Here is a 21,980-nt window from a genome sequence, read left to right as displayed (position 1 = left end):
TAAAATGTTTTAATATGTTACCAATTAGGGGTGGGCATAAGAGTGGTTCAAGTTTTAGGTGTAGTTTCCGACAACAAAGACTCCCTTTGACCTTTCTTAACTTGCTAAAACCAGTTCTCCCAGGATTGTGGTGTGTTAACATATCTATAGCTCAACAATTGCCTAACCTTAAATATGATAGGAATTTTTTTAACACAATATGAAATGATATAAAAGTAGCACAATCTGGGCCTGGAGCATCATTGTGTCTTTAGTTTTCATTGAAATGACTTTTGTTATCACACAAAAGTAATTTTATTCCCCATGCTTTACTCATTTCCCATACCATACCCCAGTTAAGGTATGTGGGATACTAAAAAAGCAAAAGGGGAGAAGAATAAAATCTGGGGTATCCCAGCAGCAGCCAGTTTGACCATTCAGCTAAGAATGTGTTCAGTTCAGTGGAAGAACCTTGCAATTAAAAGGTCTGCATGTTCTCCATCAACTAAGCAGATAACATTATCTTTTCCTTAATCATTTCCATTCATCTTAGAAAATTATAATGGTCAAAACAACACCTATAATAAATTTGGTATTAATTTTCCAGTTCATACATTCATTTAAAGCTGAGTACATACTGTAGCTGGCTCTGGCAACCAGTTTATCATATCAATTTTAAGATTACTGAATTCTGAACAGGGAGGGATCTGAAATCCACTGGCTTTTGTGGCTAACAGGACATTAGGTCCCTCCTTCCCAGACTTCTGGCATCATTCAGGACCAATCTACAGAAGCTGTTATGTAACTATGAACTGATGTGTATTTGTATTTATTGGACATCAAACACAGTCTAAGAAAATTATACTAGAACATTAACCGCCTACCCAGTTTAGTCTAAGTAAGTTATTTTTTGGACCTTGTCTTGGTTTCTACATTATCCTTTCCCAGCTAAAAGCATACAGCTGTAAAAAGAACTCCTCACTGACCCCCTCCCTCCCCCAGAATACTCAAGATGCATCAGTATGTGTGTTGCTGACCCTTCTTAATTAAATGGGAAGAGTAGGCAGAATATGAAAGCAAGGATAATGTCTTTGTAAGATGTGATCCCCTTTAAACCGTGTACACTTTGAGATTACCATTTTTGGTGTCTGACATCTTTTAAAGCTGCCTGTTGTGTAAGCAATTTATACAGTTTTTTCTTTGTTAGAACATATATGGATAGATCACATTCACAATCCCGATTTGGTTATTTCTATAAAGTACCTGTATAAGAGATTGAAAATGAGAAATGGTTATATGAAAAGGTTTGGGAACCCCTCTCAGCCTGCATAATAATTGACTCTACTTTTAACAAAAAAATAACAGTGATATACAGTGAGGAACATAAGTATTTGAACACCCTACGATTTTGCGTTCTCCCACTTAGAAATCATGGAGGGGTCTGAAATTCACATTGTAGGTGCATTCCCAATGTGAGAGACAGAATGTAAAAAAAAAAAAATTCAGGAAATCACATTGTATGATTTGTACAGAATATATTTGTATTGCATTGCTGCACATAAGTTTTTGATCACCTGGCAATCAGCAAGAATTCTGGCTCTCAAAGACCTGTTACTCTGCCTTTAAGAAGTCCACCTCTACTCCACTTAGTAATCTTAATTAGTAGTACCTGTCTGAGCTCTTTAAAGACACCTGTCCACCCCACAGTCAGTCAGACTCCAACTACTACCATGGGCAAGATCATAGAGCTGTCAAAAGAGACCAGAGACAAAATTGTGGACCTCCACAAGGCTGGAAAGGGCTATGGGGCAATTGCCAAGCAGCTTGGTGAAAACAGATCAACTGTCAGAAAATGGAAGAGGCTAAAGACGACTGTCAGTCTCCCTCGGACTGGGGCTCCATGCAAGATCTCACCTCATGGGGTATCACAGATGATAAAAAAGGTGAGGAATCAGCCCAGAACTACATGGGAGGAGCTGGTCAATGACATGAAGAGCGCTGGGACCACAGTTTCAAAGGTCACTGTCGGTAGAACACTATGCCGTTATGGTTTCAAATCACGCATTGCACGGAAGGTTCCCCTGCTCAAGTCTTCACATGTCCAGGCCCATCTGAAGTTTGCCAATGACCATCTGGATGATCCAGAGGAGGCATGGGAGAATCCAGAGAATGTCATGTGGTCAGATGAGACCAAAATAGAACTTTTTGGTCTAAACTTCACTCGCCGTGTTCGGAGGAAAAAGGAGGAGTTGCATCCCAAGAACACCATCCCTACTGTGAAGCATGGGTATGGAAACATCATGCTTTGGGGGTGCTTTTCTGCGAAGGGCACAGGATGACTGCACTGTATTAATTAGAGGATGAATGGGGCCATGGATTGTGAGATTTTGAGCAACAACCTCCTTCCCTCAGTCAGAGCACTGAAGATGGGTCGTGGCTGGGTCTTCCAACATGACAATGACCCGAAGCACACAGCCAGGATAACCAAGGAGTGGCTCCGTAAGATGCATATCAAGGTTCTGGAGTGGCCTAGCCAGTCTCCAGACCTAAATCCAATCGAAAATCTTTGGAGGGAGCTGAAACTCCGTGTTGCTCAGCGCCAACCCCAGAACCTCACAGATCTAGAGGAGATCTGTGTGGAGGAGTGGGCCAAAATCCCTGATGCAGTGTGTGCAAACCTGGTCAAGAACTACGGGAATTATTTGACCTCAAACAAAGGCTTCTGTACCAAATATTAACACTGATTTTCTAAGGTGTTCAAATACTTACGTACAGCAGTGCAATACAAATAAATTCTGTACAAATCATACAATGTGATTTCCTGAATTTTTTTTCTTTACATTCTGCTGGGAATGCACCAGCAATGTGAATTTCAGACCCCTCCATGATTTCTAAGTGGGAGAACTTGCAAAATCGCAGGGTGTTCAAATACTTATGTTCCTCACTGTATCTTTCATTTCTTAGGAACATATATGAGTACTGGGGTGTTTTCTGAAAAAAGATTTTTACTGAAGCAGTATTTAGTTGTATGAAATTAAATCAAATGTAAAAAACTGGCTGTGCAAAAATTTGGGTACCCTTGTAATTTTGCTGATTTGAATGCATGTAACTGCTCAGTAGTGATTACTTGCAACACCAAATTGGTTGGATTAGCTCATGAAGCCTTGAACTTCATAGACAGGTGTGTCCAATCACGAGAAAAGGTATTTAAGGTGGTCAGTTGCAAGTTGTGCTTCCCTTTGACTCTCCTCTAAAGAGTGACAGCATGAAATCCTCAAAGCAACTCTCAAAAGATCTGAAAACAAAGACTGTTCAGTTTCATGGTTTAGGGGAAGGCTACAAAAAGCTATCTCTGAGGTTTAAACTGTCAGTTTCAACTCGAAGGAATGTAATCAGGAAATGGAAGGCCACAGGCACAGTTGCTGTTAAACCTAGGTCTGGCAGGCCAAGAAAAATACAGGAGCGGCATATGCGCAAGATTGTGAAAGTGGTTACAGACAACCCACAGATCATCTCCAAAGACCTGCAAGAACATCTTGCTGCAGATGGTGTATCTGTACATCGTTCTACAATTCAGTGCAAAGAACATCTGTATGGCAGGTTGATGAGAAAGAAGCCCTTTCTGCACTCACGCCACAAACAGAGTTGCTTGTTGTATGCAAATACTCATTTAGACAAGCCAGATTAATTTTGGAACAAAGTGCTTGGTCTGATGAGACAACAATTGAGTTATTTGGTTATATCAAAAAGCGCTTTGCATGGCAGAAGAACACAGCATTCCAAGAAAAACACCTGGAAAAACAACTCATTCTGTGGGGCTGTGTGGCTAGTTCAGGGACTTGGGGCCCTTGTTAAAGTCAAGGGTAATATCTCTGTTGGGGTGCCCAAATGTATGCACCTGTTCAATTTTGTTATGATGCATATTGCATATTTTCTGTTAATCCAATAAACAATGTCACTGCTGAAATACTACTGTTTCCATAAGACATGTCATATATTAAAAAGAAGTTGCTACTTTGAAAGCTCAGCCAATGATAAACAAAAATCCAAAGAATTAGAGGGGTTCCCTAACTTTTTCATATGACTGTAAATGCAGTTCTGATATATAGTATACCTGCCAGCGCAACACATGAAGCACAGTGAGAATTGATTGGAAGCTTGTTTATAATAGGTTTTCATTATGTTCAAATGTAATCCATGGAGACATTTGAATAGCCTGTCCTTCATAACATATAAACAACATTAAACAAGTGAATTCACAAATAACAGTGCTGCATGTGGACATTGTGTAGGGATTCAGAAAAATGTGCACATTTCACCAGGTCTGCCAATGTACTGACCTGCATTTTGTTGTACTGAACACATAACTACTGTATGGTGTTACGCAGATGAAATGTGTAAAAATCAGTGCCATTTACTGCATGTCTGAATTTTTAAATTCAAAAATTTTGATCACCGATTTATCTAAAAATAAATTTTTTAACCCAATTTTTCCCCCCTGAAATTCAGAGCCACTGAAAGCAGGTGTATATTTCAGCAGTATTAAGTGCAGTCCAAAATCTGGCCCTAGATGGGTTATCGGGCCTTCACGCTACACTTTTAAATTTAGCAACATTTCTCTCGTACCTAGTCCAACAGAGTTGTTGATTAACTTAACATGCTTTTTCAAGGTATGTTGAAAGAAGAGAAAAAAAATTCTTGTTCACACAAGCAACCTGGATAACAAACTCATCACTGGAATTGACTTTCTACCATCTTGTCACCTTTTCTCTGATTTACATTAATTATAACAAGAATTTTAAAATCGCTATCATTCGTTTTATTTATATATATATATATATATATATATATATATATATATATATATATATACTCTGACCAAAGATTTCGATTGACAACAAACATGAATGTTGAAATCACCAACAATAAATACTTTGTCATGGGAGAGGGTGATATCAGCCAGGAGATCAGAGAATTCAGAAATGAAAATATCATTAATTACAGGAAGTCTATAAACCACGGCCCCCCCACCCACATAACGAGTCAGACGAGGAGACTTTAACAATGAATAAATGAAGTCAGTAAAACATGAAGAGTCACCATTTAAAATCCAAGTCTCAGTGATGAAGAAGAAATCCAGATTATTTGAGTTAATAAAGTCTTGCAGAATAAAAGTTTTATTAGGCACTGATCTCACGTTCAGAAGAGCAGCCTTGATAGAAGTAGAAGAGCTTGTTGCAGGATGAGCACGGGTGAGCTTGCAGAGATTAGCAGTGTTTACTACTCGATTGCTGACCGAGGAAAAGTGATGCCACCTTGAAATGGAGAAATTAAATCCGGTGTCCAGCGCCCATGAACCAGTGATGGAGTCCTGAGCAGGAGAAGATGGATCATAGATGACTCGCAGGCATTGGGAATCAAAGCCCTGGGACTTGAGTCGGCGTTGTTTAACAGCAATTTCGGCTCTTTTCCCACGACGGCGGCAGTTGCGTTTGCGTCTCCAATGGGCATTCAACTCACTGATACAGGTGAACACCGACGTCCAGGTGAAGAAGTCAGGAAATGAATAAAACAATGGTGGAGGTTCACAAAAAATCTAATCAGGTGATGAAAATTGAGAGGAAAGCAAGCCAGAAAATATGTTTAGTAAAGACTCACGATCATAGGACAGTGACCGTTGGGATAAATTAAAACATAAAAACAAAGTTAAAACATAGACTATAGAGACGAACAGACGGCCAGCCACACCAGTCGGTGCCATCTTACACACTCTCAGAAACCAATCTTTGTCAATCTCAGACCTTAATTAATTTTATGGCTTGTTGCTCTGCAATGTATGGTCTTATATTGTAGGTTATCACCCAAATGATTTGAAGCCTAAAAAGGATAATTTTTCACATTTTCTATTAAGTGTTTTATTAAATCAAACAGTGTATGATGAACACACACAGATATAAATGGAAACAAGCTAGATGGAGAACTATTGGCTGCTTTGTCATCTACATCTTATTGTTAATAAGGAGTCAATAAAACAGTGAATGCAGCTGTGTAAGAAATAAGCAATTAAGGGTGGGGAACCTTAACATGCGAGACCACTAAAATGAAGCATCAAAATGTCACTTGAGCAATAAGTGCTTCATCAGCAATAATTGTCTTCTCATTAAGAAACTGGGTTAGAAAAAAAACCTGCAGCCACAGCGGCTCTCCAGGACCAACATTGCCCACCCCTGACGTAGATTGTGGTGGCAGTGCAATGATATAGGGAATAATTTGCCTGGCACATGTTGAGGTACCTTATACCCACTGAAAAAAATGTCTGAATGGAAAGCATATGAATATTGTTACTGACCAAATCTGTCCTCTCATGGCTAGCTTATCCACACTTATTGAACACCATGATAATACACCATGCCACAAGACACAAGGTATTGTCACAGAATGATTCTTGAAACATGACAGCAAGTTTGCATCACTTCAGTGGCCTGCATAGCCCTCACATAACACAGTCATTTATTCATTGTATTCAATTCCTGAACAGCACATCCAGTATTATGTAGAATTCATTTTCTGACAAACTGATGCTGCCCTAAAGACCAAAAGAAGTACAACGTACTGTACTACTAGATAGGTGTATCTAAAAAAACTGTCAATCCAGTTTATACTTAACTTGTATATACTGTATGTTCACATTATGATTTTGTCTTTGTTGGAAAACTGAATACTGCACAAGTAACCAATTAAAACACACATTTAATTTCTGTGCAAGCAAAAATAACTTTTTTGAATTTGTGTATACCATATTGCATATCTAATATAGTTTGGCTAACCATGTAAAATACTCGCTGGAGTTCTTGCCGTATACTGTACTAGAAATATAATTTTTGCAGTAGAATTTAGATTAGGCATACAGTATATACTGCATTAGCATGGGTAAGGGACTATATAAATAAAATATTGCTTTAATGTTGCAGCTAACTTTACAAAAATTACTACTGAAAAAGCTGCCACACTTAACTATATATTCTGTGTCTGACGTGATAAATAAAAAGCTGCAACAACACTAGTGGTGGTTTGGACAAGGTGTCTCTGAAGATTGAACAACTGCTAGTACAATCCAAGGAAATCAAGTCCTACATAGGAAATAGTGATCTTCTTTTTAAGACAACTGCTGATTTGTTTTCAGTTTCACCAGTAGCAACTGGTGATTGATATGTGCAGCCAGCTGCTCCATCATTTTTATGCTGTAAGAAAGGCCTCAGTCATTATCCTTAGTTATTTTGTTTTAATAAAGTAAAAGTCCCGAGTAAGTTATACTTTTTTGTAATTTACAGTTCAAATATTTATGAAATTATTATGCTTTTATAGAACATGCAGTCTCATTACATCATTATGGTACAATAGTTACAACATAAATCATCTCATTGTTTACTTCCAGGGGTAACTCTGTTTGTAGCACTTTATGACTATGATGCCAGAACAGAAGATGACCTTAGCTTTAGGAAAGGGGAGAAATTTCAAATACTAAATAGCACGTAAGTATGTTAGCAACTTTTTCACTGCAAATTATATCAACGACTAATTTTCTGATCCTTTTTATGTTTTCTATTTTATTGGTTTTGTTTTCAGCAAAGTATGTATACAAGTCAGTACCCTTTTTAAAGCCGACTGTTTGCAGCTTAACTAGCCTTGTGGTTCAAGAATTTGGGCAAGGATCTGTAAGGTCATAAATGTACTGTATATCCTAATATTTACTGACTCAGAGCAGAATGCTTAATGTTTAATAAATGTAAGCATTAGTAACATGTAACTAATGCTGAGTTATACAAAGTCCTTTGGATGCAGTGCACATCACAAGTAGCATTATTTATGTGTTTGTCTATTTATTTATGACATGTTCATGTTTTCTTCATCTGTCATCCATCAAAATAATTCTGTTATCCTCTTTTTCTGCCTATATGTATTAACTAACAGCAACTATCCTGTGCCATTTTCCAGAGATGACCTTTCTTTTTTGAGTTATACTGATGATTTTTTTTTTTACATACAAGTATTATCTCTTGTTGAAAAATGAAACCTGAATGTCCATAGCATAACACATTTCATGGTTCTTAAATATCAAATGTTGTATGCACTGAGTTTTCACATATCACTGTTGGGATAATTGATGAGCTGACCATCTGTTTCATAGTTTCTTTGTTAAACAGGTAGGATTTAGTTTGTGACCTCATTGATGTAGAGGCTGAAAGCCAGCCTTTCACAAAGCACTAGTTCCAGATTGTATTTGCTCTCTGACAGTAACATAAACCCCACATGATGATGATTAGATTATTTAATTTATATAAATTCTGTATTTTCTTTTTTGGAAATGGACGCCATTTTTTTTTTTAGATGATGTGATTTTTTTGTCTTTTTTTATCAGATTAGAGTTTAGGGTTTATTGATGAAATTGATAATATAAAACACTACATGAGGATTGTTCATCATTAAAGCAGAAAATTGAAGACATATTGCATTTTTTACATTGTTTGTACATCAATGTTCTTTCAAGCTCAGGACATTTGTTCCTGTTTCATTCATCATTTATTCATTCATTTATTTACTACCACTTACCAGAAGCTGGGTCATGGGGCAACAGTCTTAGCACTGAGGCCCATATGTCTTTTTTCCCCACCGTCCTTCTCCCTTTTTAAAAATGTAGACCACCACCATCCTGGTCTGCCACACCAGAGGCACAGCTCCCAACATTGAAAAGGTGCGTCATCCATGACAGCCCAAAAATGTCCAGAGCCTTTAGCGTTTTTGCATGGATCTCATCCACCCCCAGGGCCTTGCACTGCAGAGTTGCTTAACTACCTCTGTGGCATGTCTCAGTAAAATAGGCATTGATCCCCCATCAGCTTCTGGCTCCATCTCCTCCACAGAGGGTGTGTCCATTAGGTTCAGGAACTCCTCAAAGTATGCCCTTGCCCCACCAGACAACATCTTCAGTCTGCGTCAGCACTTCCCCACCCTTGCTGAGAATAGCAAGGGTGAATCCCTGTCTTCCCTTTCTGACTTGCCTGATGGTTTTCCAGAACCTCTTTGAGCCCAATCAATACTCAATTTCCATGGTCTCTCAGAACTCCTCCCACACCCAGGTGTTTTGCTTTCCTGAAAGACACATCCACAACCCTTTTGGCCTGTCTGTACCTCTCTGCTGCTTCGGTAGTCTCCCATACTAACCATACATGGAAGACCTCCTTTTTCAGCCTGATTGCATCCCTAACCTCTAGTCCTAGGGTCCTAGTGTTGCTACCTCAAGAGGCACCGATGGCTTTCAGGCCACAGCACTTTGCAGCCATTTCCAGAATGGAGGCTTTGAACAAGGCCCATTCGGACTCTCTGTCCCCAGCCACTCCCAGAATGCAGGAAAGCTCTTTTAGAGATTGGTGTTGAACATCTTTTGGACATGGGCCTTCCCCAGACGTTCCTAGTCCACCCGCACTAGTCACTTAGGTTTTCCAGGTCTGTCAAGGCTCCTTCCCCACCATCTGACCCAACTCACCACCAGGTGGTGATCAGTTGACAGCTCTGTCACTCACCTCACCCAAGTGTCCAGAAAATATGGCCACAAATCTGATGAAGCGATTATGAAATCGATCATAGATCTTTGGCCTAAGGTTCTTTAGTACCAAGAACATTTATGAGCCAATAAGTCCGATTCTGCTCCAGATAACATAGCTCCCACTGTCACAGGAACTAGAACCTCTCCTTCATGATAGGGTGGTGTCACCCAGCTGTTTCAAGACCACTAATTTATTCCTTACCCCACATTTATGAAATTTCTGGTTTTACACACAGTCTTCACTAGAGCTCTACTGATTGACCATTCTCTTATAATGGGAGACCCTACACACTTCAGGGATGCCTTTTTTTGCATTGTACTTTAATGAAAGAAAATAATTCAGGTGTTTTTGTTCTCATTAAATTTAGAAGCAATTTTAACTCATAGAATAAATGTAATGGATTAGCAAAGACTATGGTGTGCCAATAACATCCAGGAGCAAATAAAATAGCTATTTGGGCATTGTGTTTGTGAATTTTAAAGTTTCAAAAGAATTGCCACTTTATTATGTATGCCTATACTTCACTGACTGCTCCAAGGGTGTATTCTCCTAATGTTTGAATGTGGTGACAGGACGATTCTAACATCACCTGTCAGTGGGTGGTTCAGGAATCATGAAAATTAAATAGGCCTAGTCTTTTCTTTTTTCAGAGCACGTTCTCATGTTTTAATTTTATTTTTCAACAAGCAATGGTTTAGTTCATTGTTGTTTTTTTCTTTTTACTGGTTATATGCAAACATTTTAAATACTATGACAGGCTCCCCAAGTTCTAGACAACTTTTAAGTGAGCCACTCATTTTATCTATACTATACTTTTTGAACCCTTTTTGTATAAACAAATTTACAGTAATTGACAGCATCATGCAGTACGAGTATACATAGCCATTTAAAGGAAGTAGGCCAGTTTCCAGCTGAGAGTTTGTGTGTGTGACTTTCCAATCTCAATAAAAATATTCCAGTCTAATGATATGCAAGGTTTCTATTTCACTTTAAAGGAGCAATAATCATTCTGGGTTTTTCACTCAGAGCCGTATCACAGATATATTTAGAATGGAAAGAATTTTTTGGAGTTTAGCAATTAATTAATGCCTACAGTTTTTCTTGTTCTTTTTTTAGTGCTAACTATACAGAAACTTTCAAAATGAATATTGCAAACCTTAATGCTCATATTTAGATTCATTTATGTCGGAAAAAGTGAATACACTTCCTCTGAAAAATTTAAAGGAATTTGTTTATATTTTTAAACAGCTAGTAGTTTGGAAATGTATGCATGCATATTATTTGGTTTTTAAAATTCCCACTTCTCTTCCTAGTGAAGGTGACTGGTGGGAGGCTCGATCTCTGAACACAGGTGGAACCGGATATATTCCCAGCAATTATGTTGCTCCAGTGGACTCTATCCAGGCTGAAGAGTAAGATTTGATTTACTATGCCTCTTGCTCCTTACAAGTCATAAAATATCCACATACATAGCAATTTGTGCGTGTTATTCAACACAAAGTTTTGTTTTTTTTTTTTTAATTATCGTGAACTCAGAATAAGGAGATAACCTTTTCTTTTATTTCTTCTCTGTTTTCATTTTTTTGCTAGTTAACAGTTTCCTCGAGTTATCAAATGGTTGAAATCCTTCATGTATTTTCTATAATACACTGTTGGAATTTGTTGCCTCTGTGAATTGGAGGTAAAAGTAATTTGTAATATAAAGCAGTAGATTTACAGATCACGTTTATTAAAGTATGTTTTTGTCTGCTGCCCCAAGATGCGTTTATTACCATTAAGTTCACATGCTGTCACAAGGATGGGAGCATACACTAATACAGCATATTTATGCGAAAGTGGCATGAAGCCGCAACCATGAACAAGGTTAGGTGGTGCTTCACCTTAGTAGTGGATTAAACATTTTACAGAGTGATGAGTCTAAAAGAAATATCTGCAAAATGTAAATGGATCATAAGTAAGATAGAATAAATCTACCACATATAGTAGTATTCTTTTTGCCTTAAAAAATTTACTTTTCAAATGACAAAAAGTTTTTCTGCTAAATGGGTCATGTTTTTTCTCTTCAAGATTTAATCGTTAGGTATTTTCAATGAATGTGTTTTAAATTGGATGTTTTTGTAGGTATAAATTCAGCATTCATACTTCAACTTCCGTAATAATTCTATGGAAAGGGCTAAAAATATAAATTTATTTCTAAATGATTATCACTGATAATTTTTTCTGTGCTGAATATTCCTTGGGTTGCAACGATTAATAAATGTATTAATATCTATTTAATAAAAATGAAAATCTACAAATGGCACTGATTGTAACACCTCAACCAATGTTGAAAGCAATCCAACATTTGCAAAATGGTCATTCTTTGTACATTTCTTCAGGCACTCTGGTGCAAGGACAGATTAAGATTTTTATTAAAATTGAACTGAAAGAATTATAAAAAAAAAATAGTTTAAAAATTGTATTATAAATCATTGTTTTGTGCTTCATGTATTTACAACAAATGAGGAATGTTGGTTTCAGTATGATGAATAGATATATTACAAAATATTCACTGTTGTGTATAACTTGAATTCAGGTGGTATTTCGGAAAACTGGGAAGAAAGGATGCAGAAAGACAGTTACTGTCTAATGGGAACCTTAGAGGTACCTTTCTCATCCGAGAAAGTGAAACCACCAAAGGTAATAAATTAAACATCATCCTACAGTAGTTGCAGATACTGCGTCTCTCTAGAATGTATTCTAATTAAAGCAGTTATTTCACAGAAACATATATTTGTGGGCCAGGAACATCAGCATTTTTAGAATCATTTTTGTTTATTGCAGACGTTTTTGTAGTTGTCAGTAAACACAGTTTCATGTCTTGAAAAATAAGAATTGTGAATATATATAAAACATGGTAAAATACCTAATTTCATTAATTAGTTTCTTTAAAAAAAACAGCATTGATCTTGACCCTGAACTACATTATTCCCATACCTAAACCCTGTTAGAGTGCTTTAAGTTATCTTTCAGCCTTGTATGCAGTCCTTGTACAATTACATAATTCTTTACTTTAATTTGATGATCCTTGTCAGTATCCTTGAGCTCTGCAAGCCCCTGATGGCAGTGAAGAAGAGCTATGTACTATCTCTATGCTGAACTGTGGCAGGAAAAAAGAATATTTTGCACACATTCACATTGCTGATAAAATGAAAGTAGATATTGTTACGTGAATTCAGCTCCCCTGTGACCCCGCTTTAGATAATTTGAATTTCCCCTTGGGATTAATAAAGCATCTAACTGTCTGGTCATGTTCAGAAAATGGATAGAGAGATGAATGGAATTTGGCAAGTGTACGCTATCAATTAAAACTATTGGTTATGTTATTGGTTACTAGATTGTGTGTAATCTTTCTCAACAGGTGCATTTTCCCTATCAATACGTGACTGGGATGACATCAAAGGTGATCATGTTAAACATTATAAAATCCGAAAGTTAGATAGTGGTGGGTATTACATAACAACCCGTGCCCAGTTTGATACACTCCAACAACTGGTTCAGCATTATTCAGGTAAGAAGGAGCTTCTTCCAGTAGTTGCCCTTTTTAGAAAAGTTGTGTCTTGCTTTAAAATGATTTTGTTTAATTGGTATCACATGCAAGCAGGCTTGCATCAGTGTAGATTTTTTTTATCAGATTCTAATATTTTAGTATTAATCACTTCAACAACAAAAATACGTCTGAAATTAAAAAACACACACAACCTTGCAATGTTAGGCTAGCTGTGTCACTGAAAGTACTGTAAGTCTATAATAGCTTTCATTTTTGTACAAAAGTTTTATATACAGATAACTCCATGTTCTGAAATAACTAAATATGAAAATGCAATATAAAATACATTATCTTGTTCAGTCATGTAGTATTTTTAATATGCTGTAAAATGTTCAGAACTCTCTGTATATCATCCGAAATGTACAGGCCTTATAAATTATATTTTCTTGACAATGTATGAGAAGAATGCCTTGTATTTTGTAATATAAATAAATGTCACATTAATTTAAAATATTTAAAATACACTTCTGTTTTATAAATTTAAAATTTTGATTATCTTTTGAAAGAAACCCTAATGACAGTAGCTAATCTTTTCTCTGGTTGATTGTAATGTTTTGAAAATACTGTATCATGCATTGTTTTTGCATTAATAATATAATTTGTATTAATAGTATGGTTGGTATTAATATAGTTTCACTGTATCGGGCTACACTCGTTCTGGATTGAATAATTAGTTATAAGGATGTTATGCTGCTTTCAGTGTGCTCTTCCAGATCTTAAAAATGTATAAATGCTCCTTAAAATGTAGCACCCAGAAATTCTACTGATTTTAAAATGTACAATATGCATATGTGGTTCACAAATTCACTACAGTTAAACATTCATTTTAAAGTGCTACATTTTAACATGTTTCATAGCTAAAGCTTGCACAAAACTATGAAATCAGTACCATAATGTATATTATAAGGATGCTAGGTGCTGCTTTTTTGTGTTATTTCTTGCTTAATGTAATGAATGTGGCTAAAAGTGACTTATAATTAAAAGCATTCAGACACAAGTTTACTGTGTAGTGAAAGTTAAATATTGAAGTCTGTAATATAAGGATACATTTTTTTATATTATTAATCTAAATAATCTAAAGTCTTGACAGCTTATGTTTTTCTTTAACTTCCACAGATGTAGGATAGTAGGCATCATATTTGTTTATTGTCAAATATCAGTTCCTATATTCAATCTTTCTTTTTCCAAATTTGAATGATGAAAATGAGGTCAGGCATGCACAAAAGTCAGCATGGACCACAACAACGAATTGTATTCTCCTTTAGTGTTAACAGGTTTCACCACCATCACTGAATAGTTTTTAATTGCATTGTAATTAAAGACATTAGTAAGAATCCACATTTGTTGACAGAGAGACAGAGCAATACTATAGTACACATTTTGACATTATACCCTTAAAACTACTATGGGTAATGTAAATATTAGGTTGTTTGTAAAAAAAAATATAAAGTAGTATAGGACTATGCTAGGTTTTTTTACGTTTCAAAATTTACACAGTTTATTGCCATGTGAAGCATCACAGTAAGCACATTATAGGGTGGTCCAGATCTAATTCTGCAATTTTCATTACGCTATAACTTAAGTTTATTACATAGAAGAACAACCGAAAAATCCCGGACCATCGAGAAGTGTGTGAACTGACGACATGAAGAATCGTCTTTGCACCAAACTGGAATCGTCCCCGCATAAATCAAAGTCATCCAGATGATCTGGATCTGCATAATTAGATCTGGACCACCCTGTACTGTGAAGATAACCATTTTTGCCTTTTTTTTTTTTTTTAATTCAAGCTCATTATAAAATAATTGCTTTTTTCATGATTTTACTGTGCTATTCTGCACTTTCTTGCTTTGTCTTTCTAAGTCTCTGTTTGCTTGAATGTGCTTCTATCTACCTATCAGAGCGAGCTGCTGGTCTGTGTTGTCGCTTAGTGGTCCCCTGCCATAAAGGGATGCCAAGGTTGGCTGACCTGTCTGTCAAAACCAAAGACGTATGGGAGATTCCACGGGAGTCCCTGCAGTTGATCAAGAGGCTTGGCAACGGGCAGTTTGGGGAAGTTTGGATGGGTATGAACAATCATTACCTTCTAACAAATCAGGTTCAAGATGGAAGGTGCAGCCTTGGTTGTGTTCTTTGAATTTGAGCAGCAATTCTCTTTCCAAAAATTAAAAAAAGATGTTTTGGTACCATATGTATGTATCAAAGTGTCCAAAAGTAGTAAAAGAGATTCTGGATTTGTTTTTTGTTTTTTTTCATAGCCTTGAATCTACCTCACCTTCCTTCTTCTCCTGTTTTTTTTTTATTGATAATAAGTTTGCCTTACATTCATTCTTTATAGAAAAAGCAGATGGTTTGTGCTTTAATTTAACCAACGTGTGTAAAAATTATACACCACATACTCTCGGACTGTCTAAAGATCAGTGGGAGATCACCAGAGATTCTCTCAATTTGGAAAAGAAGCTTGGGATGGGATGCTTTGCTGAAGTTTGGTATGGTAAGGCATTGTAGGATTTTAAAAACTTATATTAAATAAGATATTTCTACTTAAAATTTTCATAGTAAATGAGTGAAAGCGCATTTGCAGTAAATCTTTGCTTTACTGTATGCTGCTGTTGCTATTTAGTCTGTGGACCTGTATGAAGAACACTCCCAGGCTTTCTCACACATGTACAAGAAGAAATAAAAAATAAAAAAATGATAGCAGAATATATCACTCAAAATAGGGAGCTAACACTTCAAGGCTGATAGTTTATCTTATAACAAAAATTGATGTTTAACTTACTAAATTTCACCTGTAATGAGAACATTAAAGGTGGAGTTAGTAATAAATCATAAATATACATTCTAAAGCACCAGAAACTTTACACATGCTTTTATTGTTCTGTTGTATTAAGAAAGCAGTAAACAATTAGCTCAGTGTAACAAAGGTATGGCTCAATAAACAAAGTAAGTAATTACTAATCAATTAATAATCAAAAGGTACTGTACATAATTTGAAGTTATTCTTACAATTCAGCAATAGGTATAGTGATGTAGTGGTCATAATTGCACTACAACGCTAATTGATCTGGATCAAACCTAAATAAATATTTACTATTGGAGTATCTTATGTCATTTCTGTGCATTTATCATCTGATCCTAAAGTAATCGTATTCTTTGTTAGTTTTTGGCCTTTTTTCCACCATGTTCTAACCAGTTTTTCCCACCAATAAGAGTATACCAGCTCCAACTCCAGTAAAATGGGTAACAAAATACCATCAGTGAATTTTAAAAAACATTATCAGATTAATATAATCTGCACAAGGCCCTAACATGTGTTAGTAATAGGTGTTGTTCTTAGCATTCAATGAAGCACAGTTGTTAGACACTATCTGAGTGAAACTTCACTGTTTTTCCCAGCATCTGTGTTTTTCAGAGACTCTGGTTTACTCCCATATCCCCTAGATGTGTATGTTGTGCTAATTGATAACTCTGAACTGCCTCATTTTGAGTGGCTGCGGTATGAAAATAATCCTGTCCTGTCATGAACTTGTGGCCCATCCAGTTTGGTTCCTGCCTGGTACTTAATGCTGCCAGAATTGGGCCTGTCATGTAAGAAACAGGTTTAGGAAATGGATCAATGAACAGATTTTCCATTCATACTAAATGAGGACATTATAGCCAAAATATTACCATGTCTTTTTTTGATTGATTTATTTAAACATTTTAATATTAGCTGCACTTTAAATAGAGATTCTGTCCTGGATTCATCAGCTTGTTAGAAAATTATGAAACCTGTTGATTCCTGAAAAAAAAAAGTAGATTTTGATTAAAAAAGTAAAATATAAAAATAGAATTGATAAATGTATAACAAAAGTTAAACAGAAGTGAATTCATTAATAAATAAAACTGTAAATTTAAATATTAAAAAATAATATTTTTGGAATAAATAACATTGCCGAAGTATTAATGTTTCATAAATCAATATCTGCTATTGTTTTCAGATTTGTATTAACTTCAGAAACTATTGTACACTACAGTTACTAATGCTCTGTTGTTGTCTGTTTGATGGTGATGATGATAATAGGTACATGGAATGGTACTACAAAGGTGGCAGTAAAAACTCTGAAGCCAGGCACGATGTCCCCAGAATCATTCCTCGAAGAAGCTCAGATTATGAAGAAGCTGCGGCATGACAAACTGGTGCAACTCTATGCCGTTGTGTCCGAAGAACCTATATACATCGTTACAGAATACATGAGCAAAGGTTGGTACACTGCATGTGTTTTGCACAAAATTCACTTCTAAAAAAATATTGTAAGAGTCTGATTACTTTCTTAGGTTATATCATGCATCTCTTCCTATGTTGCTTTATATGCTGACAGATAATCTGCAGGCTTTTACATATTATGAATTGTGTATGCTTATTTCATATGCAACTACCACAGGAAATTCTGCCACCCAGTAATGGCTATTGGCTTGAGGTTCTGCCTAAAGGAATATTTTTATTATAAAACATTTAAGTGCGTTTAATGTCTAGGTGAAATTGAGTATTTGTGATGTTAAGGGTGAGCATATGCACACTATGAAAACAAATTGCAATTTTCAAGACTCTGCTTCCCATATGTTGACCTTGGAGGACCAATATGGGTACAGTGCTTCATTTCTACCAATGTAAATGATGAAGGACCCTCCATATAAGTGAGCTTGCTATTGCATCCAATCAGTCAAATCAGAAATACATAATATGTAAATTCTTTATAGTTTAAAGAAGTATAAGAAAGCTATATGTGTTTGCATACTGGGATGCATTACTACTACTACTTTTTTGCTGTTATCGATTATTCGCGTTAAATTATTTTCAACTCTCCCCTCTTTCTCATGGCATATAGTACAATGAAACACAATGCTCCCCTGTAACCCTATTTAGAAACTTATAAATGGAACACTGATTTAATTAAGCCTAGTGACAGTTGAAAAAGGAGTCATCTCCGAGTAGAAAATACAAGATTGGTAGTTTTTCATGTTGTCCACTTACACTTTAGGAGTTGTGCTATAATGTATAGACACTGAAATTTAGAAATGCTTTTAAAAGCTGTATCAAACTTTCAACCTTTGTCAACTATTTTCATAAAAAAAAAAGGTTTAAATTAGCATTTTGAGCTCTTTGGTTAAACAAACATTCAGATAGCCAAGAAACATCTCTGTGCAGTTGTAACGGGTTCACTTGTTAACTCGGTTTAAATACTGTATATATTTATTACTTTGAATTCCTAATTTAAGTTTCTTGTATTTCTCCCTATTATGAAAAAAATCTTGCGACGAGTCGTGATCTGGAAGACAGACAGTGAGACACTACAGAGAGGCAGAGACACTTTCACTTCCCGCGACACAGTCAAGTCACGTCATACTGACATCCATTGGAAGCATGTTCCCGTGAGATGGTGACCTAGACAAGGAAAGTAATAATTAGCCCGGAATAGGTGGAATTGAAAACCCTGCAGGTCCAAACGGGCTCAGAAATAAAAGACAAAGGCTGGTCCAAACATACACATGCAAAGCAGGTTATAGATTATGACAGCAGTGGAATTCGAAAGGCTCAAAACAAACCTTGGAGCAATACACACACAGAGAAAATTAAAAAATATGACAGTACTACAATTCGAAGGTGTCAAATGATATAGAGTACAGATTGCATTCACGCAAACAAACGGAAATTATTACTAGGTGAAATAATGGAACCGCAAAAAGAGACTGAATATATGGACATAGGTGATATTTCAGAAGTATGTAGATATTGTAAGGCTATACAGTTTGTCAGAGACTTGTACATTGTCTAATTTGTGTTGGCATCAGGGAAAAGTACCATACGCTATGAGAATCTGTGTTCCCGCAACAATTACAGCTACGACAAGTTTAATTTCGAAAAAAACATAATTTGGTCAGGTGTATATTTACGATCACGGAGAAGCAATGCAACATAGAAGCAAAAGAGTTAAACGATCAGATGTAATAGAAATTATACAGCCAATAATGGATACAAATCCATACGTCCAAAAGTATCAGACTTTACACAAAAGTTATCAGTAAAACATGGACAAAGAAATTATCTTGGATGTCTATATGAATCTGAAAGATCGCAGTCACATTTATAATAAACCCACATGTAAGGAATTATCATCGATAATTGTCATGACAGAGTAGATATTCGTGTATATCCAAAGGCAAAGCATGATTCATCATGTTTGTCAAATACATCGCCACATGCCGACCCTGTACTCTTTCCTTTGCTTTTCCCAGATGGCGAAACAGGACTCTCATACAATATGAAACAAACGCATTCAGAAAAACGAATAACACCCACACAATATTTTGGGTAAAAGTTGCACCTAATCGTCTCCTCTTTATTAAATTGAATCGCACTAAACTTAGAACGGGGCATATGCACAGTCTCATCGATCATGTTCACAGTTCAAATATCAATCGGTCAGACATATTCAAAATAAGTTAAGCAGTAATATTACTCTCATCATATCAAGGTAGTCCAAGAGCATTGCAACAGTTATATCATGATGCAACCAGAACTATTGGTCGGCCAGATTTCTTTATTACAATGACGTGCAATCCACAATGGCCAAAAGTCCGCAGCTTCTTGAGAACAATGCCACTGGCTATATCGGCTTTGCATGTTTCCACTTTCGTAAGTACAAATCGGATTCCAAAAAAGTTGGGACACTATACAAATCGTGAATAAAAACTGAATGCAATGATGTGGAGGTGCCAACTTCTAATATTTTATTCAGAATAGAACATAAATCACGGAACAAAAGTTTAAACTGAGAAAATGTATCATTTTAAGGGAAAAATATGTTGATTCAGAATTTCATGGTGTCAACAAATCCCAAAAAAGTTGGGACAAGGCCATTTTCACCGTGTGGCATCTCCCTTTCTTCTTACAACACTCAACAGACGTCTGGGGACCGAGGAGAACAGTTTCTCAAGTTTAGAAATAGGAATGCTCTCCCATTCTTGTCTAATACAGGCCTCTAACTGTTCAATCATCTTGGGCCTTCTTTGTCGCACCTTCCTCTTTATGATGCGCCAAATGTTCTCTATAGGTGAAAGATCTGGACTGCAGACTGGCCATTTCAGTACCCGGATCCTTCTCCTACGCAGCCATGATGTTGTGATTGATGCAGAATGTGGTCTGGCATTATCTTGTTGAAAAATGCAGGGTCTTCCCTGAAAGAGATGACGTCTGGATGGGAGCATATGTTGTTCTAGAACCGGAATATATTTTTCTGCATTGATGGTGTCTTTCCAGGCATGCAAGCTGCCCATGCCACACGCACTCACGCAACCCCATACCATCAGAGATGCAGGCTTCTGAACTGAGCGTTGATAACAACTTGGGTTGTCCTTGTCCTCTTTGGTCCGGATGACATGGCGTCCCAGATTTCCAAAAAGAACTTCGAATCGTGACTCGTCTGACCACAGAACAGTCTTCCATTTTACCACACTCCATTTTAAATGATCTCTGGCCCAGTGACAACACCTGAGCTTGTGGATCTTGCTTAGAAATGGCTTCTTCTTTGCACTGTAGAGTTTCAGCTGGCAACGGCGGATGGCACGGTGGATTGTGTTCACTGACAATGGTTTCTGGAAGTATTCCTGAGCCCATTCTGTGATTTCCTTTACAGTACCATTCCTGTTTGTGGTGCAGTGTCGTTTAAGGGCCCGGAGATCACGGGCATCAAGTATGGTTTTACGGCCTTGACCCTTACGCACAGAGATTGTTCCAGATTCTCTGAATCTTCAGATGATGTTATGCACAGTTGATGATGATAGATGCAAAGTCTTTGCAATTTTTTGCTGGGTAACACCTTTCTCATATTGCTCCACTATCTTTCTGCGCAACATTGTGGGAATTGGTGATCCTCTACCCATCTTGGCTTCTGAGTGACACTGCCACTCTGAGAAGCTCTTTTTATACCCTGTCATGTTGCCAATTGACCTAATTAGTGCTTATTGGTCTTCCAGCTCTTCGTTATGCTCAAATTTACTTTTTCCAGCCTCTTATTGCTACTTGTCCCAACTTTTTTGGGATTTGTTGACACCGTAAAAATTTCAAATCAACATATTTTTCCTTTAAAATGATACATTTACTCGGATTAAACGTTTGATCTGTCATCTACGTTCTATTACAAATAAAATATTGACATTTGCCATCTCCACATCATTGCATTCAGTTTTTATTCACAATTTGTTTAGTGTCCCAACTTTTTTGGAATCCGGTTTGTAGATTGTTTTATCAGAAAGTCTCATTTTTATTGAATTAACTCGAATGGGAATATGCCATTGATATTAAACTGTTTACAGTTTCCCGAGAGAATAGCTTTTGCAATGGCAATTAACAAATCACAAGGACAAACATTTAAAAACTCAGTTTATTTATAAGAGACAAAGAAACGATATTCACTCATGGCCAGTTATACGTTGCATTATCAAACTGTAAGACCATACAAGGAATCAAAATTCAGTGCGATCTTGAAGAACGGTTCATTCCAAATATTGTTTTTACTGAAGTTCTAAAATAAAAAGTGAACATAATGTATATGTAACAATTCCCATGAAAAAAAGAAACTTTAAATTGTATTTCCACAGGACCAAACCTGGGGGTTGGTGAGTGAAGCAAGCAGGGGGCAGAGACCCCTAGTGTTACTTAAAAACCAAAATATCTAATTAGTATTCTCATTATATCTTGATACCTTATTTCTGTAAATATTTGAACTTGAATCCTTCCCCTGAATGAAAATAAAAATATATGA

At 36.4% G+C, this 21,980-nt stretch overlaps 1 protein-coding gene across 5 annotated transcripts in view; it reads left to right on the top strand.

Moving 5' to 3' along the window:
* The window catches only part of fynb (FYN proto-oncogene, Src family tyrosine kinase b), a 241,711-nt gene that overhangs the window by 195,857 nt on the left and 23,874 nt on the right, over positions 1-21,980 (top strand). For 4 of the 5 annotated variants that reach the window (XM_039747947.1, XM_039747943.1, XM_039747942.1 and 1 more), the window contains 6 exons: positions 7,415-7,511; positions 10,898-10,996; positions 12,160-12,263; positions 12,985-13,134; positions 15,075-15,239; positions 17,240-17,419. In XM_039747947.1, the coding sequence (XP_039603881.1) occupies positions 7,415-7,511; positions 10,898-10,996; positions 12,160-12,263; positions 12,985-13,134; positions 15,075-15,239; positions 17,240-17,419 (795 nt within the window). Of the gene's footprint in view, positions 1-7,414; positions 7,512-10,897; positions 10,997-12,159; positions 12,264-12,984; positions 13,135-15,074; positions 15,240-15,511; positions 15,668-17,239; positions 17,420-21,980 lie in introns of all 5 variants that reach the window. The other variant, XM_039747944.1, reaches the window with a different exon arrangement.

This window comes from Polypterus senegalus, chromosome 3, assembly GCF_016835505.1.
Source record: "Polypterus senegalus isolate Bchr_013 chromosome 3, ASM1683550v1, whole genome shotgun sequence".
NCBI classification, from domain to species: domain Eukaryota; kingdom Metazoa; phylum Chordata; class Cladistia; order Polypteriformes; family Polypteridae; genus Polypterus; species Polypterus senegalus.
This window is presented reverse-complemented; position numbering and strand designations above follow the sequence as displayed.